At 60.8% G+C, this 12,880-nt stretch overlaps 1 protein-coding gene across 3 annotated transcripts in view; it reads right to left on the bottom strand.

Moving 5' to 3' along the window:
* Positions 1-12,880, bottom strand: part of CDK18 (cyclin dependent kinase 18) — a 32,021-nt gene that overhangs the window by 2,764 nt on the left and 16,377 nt on the right. For 2 of the 3 annotated variants that reach the window (XM_056511645.1, XM_056511647.1), the window contains exons 2-16: positions 11,901-12,055; positions 7,018-7,178; positions 6,684-6,809; positions 5,392-5,448; positions 5,080-5,194; positions 4,365-4,459; positions 4,231-4,293; positions 3,805-3,928; positions 3,607-3,727; positions 2,721-2,818; positions 1,807-1,912; positions 1,623-1,665; positions 1,139-1,229; positions 815-892; positions 1-616 (exon numbers count right to left, since the gene is read on the bottom strand). The exon at positions 1-616 is cut by the window's left edge and continues 2,764 nt beyond it. In XM_056511645.1, coding sequence (XP_056367620.1) covers positions 582-616; positions 815-892; positions 1,139-1,229; positions 1,623-1,665; positions 1,807-1,912; positions 2,721-2,818; positions 3,607-3,727; positions 3,805-3,928; positions 4,231-4,293; positions 4,365-4,459; positions 5,080-5,194; positions 5,392-5,448; positions 6,684-6,809; positions 7,018-7,178; positions 11,901-12,024 — 1,437 coding nt within the window. In that variant the 5' untranslated portion in view covers positions 12,025-12,055 and the 3' untranslated portion in view covers positions 1-581. Of the gene's footprint in view, positions 617-814; positions 893-1,138; positions 1,230-1,622; positions 1,666-1,806; positions 1,913-2,720; positions 2,819-3,606; positions 3,728-3,804; positions 3,929-4,230; positions 4,294-4,364; positions 4,460-5,079; positions 5,195-5,391; positions 5,449-6,683; positions 6,810-7,017; positions 7,179-11,900; positions 12,091-12,325; positions 12,415-12,880 lie in introns of those variants that run through there. The other variant, XM_056511646.1, reaches the window with a different exon arrangement.

Below are 12,880 nucleotides of genomic sequence, written 5' to 3'. Positions count from 1 at the left end.
CATCCGTGCCTGGGAGGGGCTGAACCCCCCTGTGAGAGCTGCAGCCCCCCCAGGCCCTGCTCTGGGCTCAGGACATCCCAGAATACGCTGGGATTTGGGAGCAGGGACTGGGAGGTGCTGGGGGGAGCAATGGGAGTTCTGGCTGCTCCATCCCCAGCTGGATTCAGGTACCAAAACAGGGAGGGGAAAGGGGGTTCTGCAGCAGAGGGGAGGGAAATATGGGGGGGCTGCCCTGGTTCCAGCTGTGCTCCAGCTGTGCCCCAGGTGCTCCCAGTGCTGTGCCAGTCCAAACACGGGCTCCCCAAAAACCAGGGGCTGCAGGGCAGCTTGTCTGAGCAAAGGTGCATTTCCAGCAAACCCCACAAATCCCCTCCCTGCACCCCCAAACCCGCCGGGGCAGCTCCTCCTACAGCTCCTCCCGGGGGGGACAGCACAAAAAGAGGGGGGGACAAGGCCACAGGTCCATGGAGGGCAGGGTCTGGGGACAGCCTCGTCCTGCTGGAGCCGGGAATTCTGCCCAGGGTCGGGCGGGAGCCGCTCCCTTCTCAGAGCTTCCATCTCCATGGCGACGAGATCCCCGTTTAAAATATACTCTGCCTCCTGTTCTTGCCTCGGGCTGGGGAAGGGAGAGGAGAGAGGGGTCGGGGTGGGGAGATCCCGAGGCTGTGGCACAGCTGGAGGAGCCAGCTGTGCCTCAGGACGCCCAGATGTGACCGGGAGGTGGCAGAAAGGGTGATTTGGGGATTGGGAGGGGGTTTGGCTTTTATATATATTTTTTTTTTTTTGGCACCACCCTGGCTTTGCCCAGCCCCACCTGAGTGCTGGAAGGCTGAGCCTCGGTGCCCAGGGTCCTTCTGCAGCTGGATCTCCTTCAGGGAGAAGATGGAGGCGTCTGGGGGGGCAGAGAGAGGGGTCAGCCCTGCCCCGGCTCTTCTCTCCCTGTCCCACCCCATCTCATCCCACCCAAATCATTATCATTAATTATTAATGTTGTTATTATTATTATTCCTCAACCCCACAGCCATCAGCTCCTGCCCCACCCTGCTGCAGAAGCTGAGGGAGCAGAGAGGAGCCTGAAAGGCTTTTTTACCCCTTTTTACCCTTTTTCCCCCATTTTGGAGGGGCCAGCAGCACTTACTGTCAGGCAGGAGGTGCACACGCTCTCCCAGGCTCCTGAAGTAGGGGTGCTGCAGGGCTGCCTCGGCTGAGATCCGGCCCTTGGCTCTGTACTGCACAAAGCCCAGGAAAGCCGTCAGTGCTCGTTTATGGCGCACATCTGGGCACCCCTGCACGCGTGCACCGCACATCTGGGCACCTCTGGGCACACATCTGGGCACCCCTGCACGTGTGCACCGCACATCTGGGCACACATCTGGGCACCCCTGCACGTGTGCACCGCACAGCTGGGGACCCGTGTGCATTTACACCTCACATCTGGGCACCCCTGCATGCGCACACCACATATCTGGGCAGCCCTGGGCACACATCTGGGCACCCCTGCACACGTACACCACATATCTGGGCAGCCCTGGGCACACATCTGGGCACCTCTGCCCGTCCCAGCAGGGTGGGTGGCCCTGCCCTGCTCCCCCCCTTTTCCCAGCCCTGGCCCCAGCACTCACCAGCAGCAGGTTTGTCAGCAGATCGACGCCTTCTGAGTCCAGCCTGGGAGAGAGGGGAAATCAAACCCAAAGGGCACCAAGGACAGGGCACTAACCCCAGAGGCACTGCAGCCTCCTGGGGAGGAGAAAACGAGCCTGGGCTGCCCTTGACACCCCCAGACCTGACCCTAAGCTGTCCCTGTACCTCGGGGCGTGGTTGATGAGTGGCTGGGCGCGGTACTGGCTGAAGTTGTAAGCCTTGAACTCCTCGTTGGATGTTATCCCAGGCCAGGTGTCCTCTGTGGGGGTTCCTGTGGGGGGACAGAGGGAATCCTGCCATGGGCACTGCCTGGGGTGGCAGAACTGGAGGAGTGTGGGGTCCCTGTCCCCGAGAGAGGGAACTGACGTCCCCCCTGGGCTGCAGTGCCAGCAAGGAGCCTCTTGTCCTTACCCTGGGCCAGCCTGGAGGGGCTGCAGGCAGCTTCTGTCCCTGGCCCTGCCTGCTGAGCCCTGCCTGGCCCTGGCCCTGCCCCTGTCCCGACCTGCTGAGCCCTGCCCACCCCAGCCCACCTCATTCACTCCTCCCCTCACCATCCACCCCATCCTTTTCATTCCTGCCCATCTCATCCCAACCTCATCGCACTCCACCCCACCCCCGTTTCCTCCTTCCCACCTCATCCCTGTTCATTCCTGCTCACCCCATCGATCCCATCCTACAGATCCCATCCCACCCCATAAATCCCATCCCACTCCATAGACCCCATCCCACCCCACCCCACAGATCCCATCCCATCGATCCCATCCTACAGATGCCATCCCATCCCACAGATCCCATTCCACAGATCCTATCCCACCCCGTAGATCCCATCTCACCCCATTGATCCCATCCCATAAAACCCACCCCACCCCGCAGATCCCATCCCATAAATCCCACTCCACGGATCCGACCCCACAGATCCCACCCATCCTACAGATCCCATCCCATAAGTCCCGCCCCGCCCCGCGGATCCCGCCCCGCTCCGCCGCTGCCGGTCCCGTTTGCCGGCACTGCCCTCGCGCGGGGGCTCGGCTGAGCTCGGCTCGGCTGAGCTCGGCTCGGCTCGGCTGAGCTCGGCTCACCCAGCAGGCGGAAGATGAGGTGCAGCTCCTCCTTCACCGTGGAGCCGGGGAACATCGGCCGGCCCGTCACCATCTCGTAGTGGATGCACCCGACCCCCCTAAAGCGCAGGGGACACCCCGGGATCAGGGGGGGACACCCCGGGATCAGGGGGGGACACCCCGGGATCAGGAGGGGACACCCCGGGATCGAAGAGGGCACAAACCCCGGGATCGGCGTGGGGGGGACACAAACCCCGGGATCGGCGTGGGGGGGACACAAACCCCGCGGGGCTCCCACCACACCCCGGGCACGGATGGGGCTGGTGGAGCTGGGACTGGGATCCAGGAGAGGGATCGGCTCCCAGCCAGGGGGGATGGCACAGACCCGACCCCTGAGCCCTGGGGATGGGAAACAGGACTGGGAGAGCCCTGGGGACAGGGAAACGGGACTGGGAGAGCCCTGGGGACAGGGAAACGGGACTGGGAGAGCCCTGGGGACAGGGAAACGGGACTGGGAGAGCCCTGGGGACAGAGAAAATTGCTCAGGGAAAGCTCCAGGGACGGGGACACAGCTCTGGTAGAGCCTTGGGGACAGGGAAAACTGGTCTGGGAGAGCTCCCAAACCTCTGGTGTCAACAGACCCAGAGGACAGGGAAAAAAGCTCTGGGAAAACTCCAAGGATATGGAAAACTGCACTGGGAGAGCTCCCAAATCTCTGGTGTCAACAGACCCAGGGGACAGGGAAAACTGCACTGGGAGAGCCCCAGGGACAGGGAATAGTGCTCTGGGAGAGCGCCCCACCCTCTGTTGTTCCCAACACCGTGAGGATGAGGATGGAAATGCCTGACCCGGTTCTGGAGAGCCCGGGAAGCTCCCAGGAAGCTCCCAGGGATCTCCTGTGCCTCACCACATGTCGATGGGGGTGGAATACTCGGTGGATCCCAGCAGGACGTCGGGAGGGCGGTACCAGAGCGTCACCACCTCGTTGGAATAGGTTTTAGTCGGGACTGACTTGGCCCTGGCTAATCCTGGGGTGGAAGGGATGCACATCAAGGAGTTGCCTTTTTTTCCCCCCAAAAAATCATCCCTGGAGGGCTTCACCTACCGAAATCAGCCAGCTTGAGCTCCCCCCGCTCGTTGATGAGCAGGTTCTGGGGTTTGAGGTCTCGGTGCAGGATTTTCCTGCCGTGGCAATAAGCCAGGCCACGGAGCAGCTGGAACATGAAGATCTGGGGGAGGAGGAGGAGAAAGAGGAGGAAGGGGTTTAATTTAAAAAAAAATCAACCTGCCTCGAGAAATCTCGATGTGGTGGGCAGGAAATACTGCTCAGAGCTGTGCTGGGGTGGGGAAGTGTCCCAAAAGGGGATGAGGGAAGTGTGGATGTGCAGTGATTTTATTTAGGGGGGCAGTGAGCAGGGAAACGCTGGGGGAGCCTGAGAAAGGGCAAAGGGAGCAGAACTGAAGGATGAAGGGATCTCCAGCCTCTCCCAGCCCCAAAACAGCCCCACCCAGGATGAGGGGCCCCCCTCACCTTCACATTGTGCACACTCATCAGGTTCCCGCAGTTCTCCAGGTACTGCTTGAGGTCGTTGTCCTGCAGCAGGAAGGACATGTCAGTCTGTCCTTCCCTCGTCCCCCCAGCCCCAGAGCAGCCCCCACACCCACCAGGTACTCGAAGACGAGGGTGAGGCAGCGCTCGGTGTGGATGATGTCGTGCAGGGTGACGATGTTGGCGTGCTTGAGGTTCTTCAGCAGCGACACTGCGGGGTGGGGCAGCAGGACCCGGGGCTGAGCACGGCACAGCCACCCCAAATCCTGCTGGGACCATGGGGACAGCCCCTCCCACCCCAAATCCTACTGGGAGCCCAGCCACAGCCACCCCAAATCCTGCTGGGACCATGGGGACAGCCCCTCCCACCCCAAATCCTGCTGGGAGCCCGGGGACTCCCCCTCCCATCCCAAATCCTGCTGGAACACTGGGCACAGCCACCCCAAATCCTGCTGGGAGCCCGGGGACAGCCATCCCATCCCAAATCCTGCTGGGAGCCCGGGCACAGCCACTCCAAATCCTGCTGGGACACTGGGGACAGCCCCTCCCATCCCAAATCCTGCTGGAACACTGGGCACAGACACCTAAAATCCTGCTGGGAGCCCGGGCACAGCCACCCCAAATCCGGCTGGGACACTGGGGACAGCCCCTCCCATCCCAAATCCTGCTGGGAGTCCGGGCACAGTCACCCCAAATCCTGCTGGGACCATGGGGACCCCCCTCCCACCCCAAATCCGGCTGGGACCGTGGGGACCCCCCTCCCGCCCCAAATCCTGCCGGGACACTGGGGACCCCCCCTCCCGCCCCAAATCCTGCCCCTGCCGTTCTCACCCTCGCGGATGGCCGTGCACGGCGCCCCCTCCTCGTGCTCCAGCCGGATTTCCTTCAGCGCCACCAGGTTCTCGGTCAGTTTGCTGCGGCCCTTGAACACCGTGGCGTAGGTGCCCTGGCAGGGGACAGGGGACAAAGGCCATTTCCCAGGGTGGCACAGCACTGGTGTCCCCAAAACATTTGGGGGAAGGAGCATTTGAACTCCATCAGAAAGAGTTGGTCCGAAAATTCCTGGATATTGAAGATTTTTGCCCTTGGAACTGCCCTTTGAATTTTATTTAATTCCTTAAAGGGGTGTCCCAGACTACTCACCTCTCCCAGTTTGTCCAGTTTGATGTAGGTTTCCAGCTTCCCAAAGCCAATATCTGACTGTGAGAGAGAAAGGAAAACAGCACTGGGGAGGGGGAGCCTCATCCAGGGACGGCTTCACCTCCAGAGGGGTTTCCAGGGACACTGGGCAGTAATAATTGGGATTTTTACTCCATTTACTGCCCAGTCCCTCAGTGTGTCCTGGGAACAGCCGTGTCCTGAGCAGGGCAGGGAAGGAGCTGGAACTGAGCTGCTGCTCAACGCCCAGAGCCACATTCCTTATTCATGAGGGGCTCATGAATATTAATGCAACATCGCCCTTGTTTTGTTTTATTGATCAGACAGGTAACTTCCAGCTCTCCTTCCTCCTCCTGAACGGGCACCTGGGATCCCAAAATGCCTCCTGGAGCCAGGCTGTGCTACCTGGGCACCTCTGAGCACACCTGGTGTCTGCACACGGAGGTTTTTGCTCCTGCTCTGTTGTACATGGAGTTTCTGCTCTTGTTTCTGCTGCTGTGCTGCAGCAAAGAAACTGAAATGCCACCGCTGAAGCAAAGGCTGATTCATTATTTATCCACATTTGCATTTCCACTGGCAGGAAGCTCTGGCTGAACTGCAGGAGGGTTTTCCTTTGGGAAGGAGCCAGGCTGAGAGAGCAGCCAGGTGTGCACAGAGCAGTGATGGGGGTGGGAATGGCACAGCACGTGCAGATCTCAGAATCCCAGGATCAATGAGGCTGGAAAATCCCTGTGGGATCATGGATCAGCTGTGCCCGATCCCCACCCTGAGCACTCAGTGCCACCCCCAGGCTGGGCACTCCAAACCTCCCTGGGCAGCCCCTGCCAGCCCTTTCCATGAGGAAATTCCTGCTAAAATCCACCCTGAGCCTCCCCTGGCCCAGCCTGAGCCGTTCCCTCTCCTCCTGTCCCTGTTCCTGGGATGAGATCCCAAATCCCCCCCGGCTGCCCCCTCCTCAGGGAGCTGTGCAGAGCCAGAAATTCCCCCTGAGCCCCTTTTCTCCAGGCTGAGCCCCTTTCCCAGCTCCCTCAGGATTCTCCACAACCTTCCCCAGCTCCCTCAGGATTCTCCAAACCCTTCCCCAGCTCCCTCAGGATTCCCCAGACCCTCCCCAGCCCCATCAGCCCCTCCAGGACAGGCTGGGCATGCACAGGGACACGAGGGGAGCTCAGTGACACCCAGGGGAGCTGGCACAGTGTGACACCACCACGGCTGTGCCAGGGGGACACGGGGGGACGCCGTGCCTGGCACTGCCCCCTCTGCTCGGCGCCACTTACGAGGGAGGCTCGGCGGGACATCCTGCTCAGGGGCTTGGGCAGCTCCAGGCTCTCCATCTGCAGCTTCTGCAGGAACTCGGGGGGCAGCCGGATGTCCATGGGCAGCGAGAGGCGCTTGCTGACGTCCTGCAGGGGGGGACAGAGACCAGGGAGGTGACAGACACCGGGTGACAGGAGGGCTCGGCTCTGTCACTGGTGCGCAGGGACATTGGGAGGATGTCAGGGCTCGGGTGTGACACTGTGACACTGCACGGCCCAAACCACACCCCGCCCTTCCAGCCAGCGCCCAGGTGACACCCAGAGGTCCCCAGGTCCCCCCGTGCCCAGCACTTGCCTCCATGGAGAAGCGGCGCTGGCCGTGGTTGCGGTAGCGCACGGCGGCCACCGGGGACTGTCCCTGTCCCTGTCGCTGTCCCTGCGGCGGGGACGCGGGGCTGCCATCCCCGGCCACCTCCCTGCCCAGCTGCTCCAGCTGCAGGTGGCCCTGAGCCAGGTCTGGGGACAAAAGGAAAGCGCGGTGAGCTGCCGGAGCGGCGGCAGAAGCGACAAGGAGCGAGGTACCCTGGGGACCTGGGAATCCCTCCTTCCTTCTCCGTATCCAGAGGGAATTCCTGCTGCAGATTCCTGGTGCACCAGCACCCTCTGCACTCCCAGTTCTGGCGCTCTGGGGACATCACCGATGAGGAGAATTCCCCTGGGGAACCCAGGGCTGCCGGTTCCAGGCGCTGCTCGCAAGGAGGCAGCATCAAACTGGGCGTGCTGGGAGCCGGGGGGATGCGCCGGGCTGGGGAAAAGCTCAAGCAGGACGCACCAGCCTGACCCTGCCCAGTGACCATCCCTTCTCTCCCAGCCTCCGAAACCCCCCAAAATCCCTGCAGACATCCCCCAGAGCAAGGGCAGCAGCGGGATTCCGCGGGCAGTGCCCTGCCCTGTCCCCGCGGCTCAGAGCGACAATCCCGGATCCAGGGATGATCTCATGGCTGAGGAGCGGGCAGGGAGGGAGGGCAGGGCTGGATTTTCACGGGGTGCTGAGCAGGGCTGGGACCTGGCTGCAGTTTGCTGGGCTGATGGATGAGAGGTGGCAGGCAAGTGACCTGGCAAAGGCTGCGGGTCTGTGCCATGGGCACTGGGCGAGCTCAGGGCTCCTGGGTGCCCAGGAGGGGGGTTCAGCCCGTGCCAGGGGGCTTGAGAGGGGCTGGAACGGTGCCAGGGGTTTTGGGCACACTGCTGAAACCCCTCCTCTGCTCCCTGCCCCTTCCCCTCCATCTGTTCTTGCAGCAACAAGCAGGAAATGTCCCCTGAATTAACCACAGGTATGAAAACAACGTGCATGAATTCAACTGGACCAAATCTTTTTAACTTCCTCGTTTCCCAAGCAAATTATACTCAAGGAAACCAAACCAGAGGCCATTTAAGGTCTGGCTGAATGGAGCCTGACTGATCCACTGGAAATGATATTTTGGGTGAATTTGTGCTGGTTCCCACAGGTGGAACAAACCCAAAGCTGGGTAAAAGGTGCAGCCTGTCCTGAAGCTCTGACTGCCCCAGCAGATCAGAGTCAACCTTTTTGTCATATTAGATGTGAAATCAGAGGTAAATCGACAACCTGGACACTCCAGAGGATCCAAAAAGGAAGGGAAAAGCAAGTAAAAAAATCACAAAAGGCTTGGAGAGGGGTTTGGGCTGCTGGGGTGGGGATGTGGCAGCCCAGCCCACCCTGAGCTCCCAAATCCCTCAAGGCTCACAGGATGCTCAGTGTGAAGCCCTGGGGCTGCAGACCCTCAGGGAATTCATTCCATGGGAATTCCAGGAGCCCTGGCACTCAGAGGAACGAGGCTGCTGCAGTATCAAAGCCAAGCACAGCCGCAGACACAGGCAGCCTTTTTATAAATACATTTTATAAATATATTTAAATGCAGCCTCTGCCAAAACAAGCTTTGATCTCCCAAGGAAAGGGGCCAGAACTCTCCGCTGCCTGCCTGACTTAGAACTTTTAATTACTTTGCTGAGTGTGAATTCTCCTCTCCAGGCTCTGTGCTGCTCAGAGCTCAGCTTTTTCATCCTCCTTCCTCCCCCTCATCATCATTTCTTCAGGGCCTGGCGCTTCCAAGGTCAGAGCTGGATCTGTTTTATCCCTTTCCTGCCCAGACACTGAATTTTGTCAGGCCTGGGAGGGCAGAGCAGGCTGCAGGTGTTTGGGGGCTGCTGCTGGATGCCCCCAGCTCTTATCAAACCAAACAGCCCTGATCCCTCCAAAAAAACCACTCAGGCTCCACCAAGGTGACATTGCTGCTGACAGGATGTGTCCAGGCTGGAAAATCAAACAGCTTTTCCAAAAAAAAAAAAAAAAGTTGTTTTTTTTCTGTTTTTCCTCCTTTGATCAGAATCTGTGGGGGTGAGGTCATGAGAATGATGGGATGGGGAGGACAGAGCTGGGGACAGATGGGGCAGGTTTGTCCCCTGCATGTCCCCTCAGAGGAGCCAGAGCAGCTCTGGAGCAGCCTGGGATAGTGGAAGCGTCCTGCCCACGATGGGAGCAGCTTTGGGGTCCCTTCCAACCCCAACCTTTCCCTGATTTTGTGATTCTTGAGGAGGCCTGGCCTGCTCTGCTCCCCAGGGATGGGCCCAGGCACTGCCAGCCACCAAAGTCTGGGATTTGCAGCCTGGGAATGCCGAGAACCAGGGAATTCTGGAGGGAAAACAAATCCCAGCAATTCCTGAGGAGCAGCAGGAGGTCCCTGCAGCAGTGACCACTGAGCTGTCACCAGGAGACACAGGATGGGCTCTGGAGCCACAGAGAGCCTGACAAGAGATGACAGAGAGCCACAGAGATGCTGGCAAGAAGCTCAGACCTGCAGCAAAGCTGTTTGATGGGTTTGGTGGGGCACAGGAGCTGCTGCCAGGGCTGCAGGCTCAGCTCCGCTCCCCACACCTGCAGCAAAGTCACTTCTCCCCTCTGCATTCTGGTTTTCCACCTGGAAAATGGGGACCAAGCCCTCAGAGAGACCCAAATTCAGCTCCAAACACTGTGAGAGGCCAGCTGGTGCACACCTCCAGTCATGGACCCACTCTCACTTGGCTCCTGTTCTCTCCTGGCTACCTCAGGACCAAGCCCAAAAGCCCAGGGGGGCCTGGCAGATGCTGCTCACCCTTTTTGCCCCCCAAGGGCAAAGGAAAACCCGTGAGTGGTGTCTCATTAAAGCAGAACAAGAGGGAAAGCAGCTCTGGGGTTTGCAGGGAGGAGATAACAGGAGGAGAGGAGCCCAGCAACAGCAGGAGCAGCACCCAGGACTTCCACAGCCTTGCCCCATCCCATCCCCACAGCTCCTGCACTAATTAAGGGCTCAGGTCTAATTAGAGCCCTCAGTGAGGGGTGTGGGATCGGGCAGGAGCCCCCGGGGATGCTGCAGAGATAAAGAGCTCGGGAGCTGTGGGAGAGAGGGAGGGAGGACGGCTCTGAATGAGCTCTCAGCATCCTCAGAGCAGCTTGGCTGGCAGGGGCAGGGGCAGTGCCAGGCACTGACATCAGAGCTCAGCCCCCGCTCCCTGCGAGCTCCCGGCGACACAGGACAGGCAGAGAAACCGGGCTGGAACAGGAGCTGAGAGCTCGGGATGGAGCCCGGGCAAACAGGGCTGGAACAGGAGCTGAGAGTTCGGGATGGAGCCCAGGCAAACAGAGCTGGAACAGGAGCTGAGGGCTCGGGATGGAGCCAGGGCAAACAGGGCTGGAACAGGAGCTGAGAGCTCGGGATGGAGCCCGGGCAAACAGGGCTGGAACAGGAGCTGAGAGTTCGGGATGGAGCCCAGGCAAACAGAGCTGGAACAGGAGCTGAGAGTTCGGGATGGAGCCAGGGCAAACAGGGCTGGAACAGGAGCTGAGAGCTCGGGATGGAGCCAGGGCAAACAGGGCTGGAACAGGAGCTGAGGGCTCGGGATGGAGCCAGGGCAAACAGGGCTGGAACAGGAGCTGAGGGCTCGGGATGGAGCCAGGGCAAACAGGGCTGGAACAGGAGCTGAGGGCTCGGGATGGAGCCCGGGCAAACAGGGCTGGAACAGGAGCTGAGGGCTCGGGATGGAGCCCGGGCAAACAGGGCTGGAACAGGAGCTGAGGGCTCGGGATGGAGCCCGGGCAAACAGGGCTGGAACAGGAGCTGAGAGCTCGGGATGGAGCCAGGACAGGAACAGGAGCTGAGAGCTCGGGATGGAGCCCGGGCAAACAGGGCTGGAACAGGAGCTGAGGGCTCGGGATGGAGCCAGGGCAAACAGGGCTGGAACAGGAGCTGAGGGCTCGGGATGGAGCCAGGACAGGAACAGGAGCTGAGGGCTCGGGATGGAGCCCGGGCAAACAGGGCTGGAACAGGAGCTGAGGGCTCGGGATGGAGCCAGGGCAAACAGGGCTGGAACAGGAGCTGAGAGCTCGGGATGGAGCCCGGGCAAACAGGGCTGGAACAGGAGCTGAGGGCTCGGGATGGAGCCCGGGCAAACAGGGCTGGAACAGGAGCTGAGGGCTCGGGATGGAGCCAGGACAGGAACAGGAGCTGAGAGCTCGGGATGGAGCCAGGGCAAACAGGGCTGGAACAGGAGCTGGGAGCTCGGGACAGCGCTGGGCTGAGCCGAGGATTTACCTTGGGATGAGCCCTGCCCAGCTCTGCCCGGCTCTCCCCCCAGGCTCTGCCCGGCCTGCCCGAGCACGGCTGCCCTGGCTGAGCTGCTCCCAGCGCCTGCAGCATCCCCAGCCCTGCCCCAGCCTGCTCCGGGGGCTGCTGTTTGCACAGGGATGTGCCGGCTCGGGCGCTGCTTTAACCCTAAATCTCCCTGCGCTGGAGGAGCAAAGGCTGCTCCGGCGAGCCCCGGGTGCTGCCCAGCACAGAGAACCCCTTTGGTTTGGGGAACACCAGCCTGGAGCCCCCCGAGGGGTCCCACCGCTCTTTTGGGGAGGTGGGAGGAGATCCCACATTTCCCACTCTCCACCCTAACCACAGCTCCACATTCTCTGCAAATTCCTTTCCCTCCACCAGCCTTTCCTCAGGCAAGGATAAATCTCTCCTCAGCTTTAATGACGAGGTGTTATTCACCCCCAGGGGCACGCAGTGGGGAAAGAGCACTCAACACTTTCCACACACCCCGGGAATGGCTGGGGGGGCTGGAGAGGTTTTCACCCACCCCAGATTGGCCTGAGCACCCCCAGCCCCCCGCAGGGACCCGGGGGCTCCTCACCCTCGTTCCTCTGGTTGTTGAGCTGGTTGAACTGCTCCGTGAACTCCGTCAGCGACTCCTCGATGGTCTCCGTGCGCGGCACCGAGAGAGAAAACCTCCTCTTGAAGTTTTTCATCTTGTTCATCTTCCCTCGTGCTGCCAGGGACGGCAGAGCCCTGCGGGGAGAGGGACAGCGGCTCAGAGGGCAGCACTGGCACGGGCACCCACCCCACAGCTGCTGCTCTTTGGGGCTGACACTGTCCCAGCCCGAATTTCCATCCCACAGCTGTTGCTCTTTGGGGCTGACATTGTCCCAACCCGAATTTCCACCCCACAGCTGCTGCTCTTTGGGGCTGACATTGTCCCAGCCCGAATTTCCACCCCACAGCTGCTGCTCTTTGGGGTTGGAGCATCCTGACCCGAATTTCCCCCCATCCCACACACACAGGGAGCTGTATTTTTGCCAGGGAAGTGGAGCTGGAGCAGCTCAGCCCCTTCCTCCCGGCTGCACCCCGAGTCCCCCAGCCCCGCCGGCTCCAGCAGCAGCACCCAGGGGTGCCGGCAGCATTCCCGATGCCATCACACGGTCGCCAGGACAACGGCAACACCCGGCGTGCCTGCATCGGAAAGCTTCCGAGATTATCCCTGGGCAATAGAAACACAGCCTGGGCCGCTGCCAGGCACCCTGCCGCGGGTGAATCCCCTGAAAATCCCGGGATTCACCTGAATCCTGGGAATTCCCTCAGCAGCGCTCGGCCCCCACCTTCAATTCCTGAAGGCTCTGCCTGGGGCTGGGGGCGTTTGCCGGGGGTGGGAAGGGGCGTGGGAGGGTTTTAGACACCTCCACCCCAGCTTCAGACACTCCTGTGCCCACCCTCAGTCGTGTCACTGGGATGCAGCACCCAGCAGGTGATTCTGTTTTATTTCTCTTGCTGACTCCCCCACACTGGCTATACACACACACAGATACAATAAAAGCTTATTTAGCCAAACATCTGCTG

The sequence above is a fragment of the Oenanthe melanoleuca genome, chromosome 26, assembly GCF_029582105.1.
Source record: "Oenanthe melanoleuca isolate GR-GAL-2019-014 chromosome 26, OMel1.0, whole genome shotgun sequence".
Lineage (NCBI taxonomy): Eukaryota > Metazoa > Chordata > Aves > Passeriformes > Muscicapidae > Oenanthe > Oenanthe melanoleuca.
The sequence above is the reverse complement of the archived record's forward strand: the minus strand, read 5'-3'. Positions and strand labels throughout refer to the sequence as shown.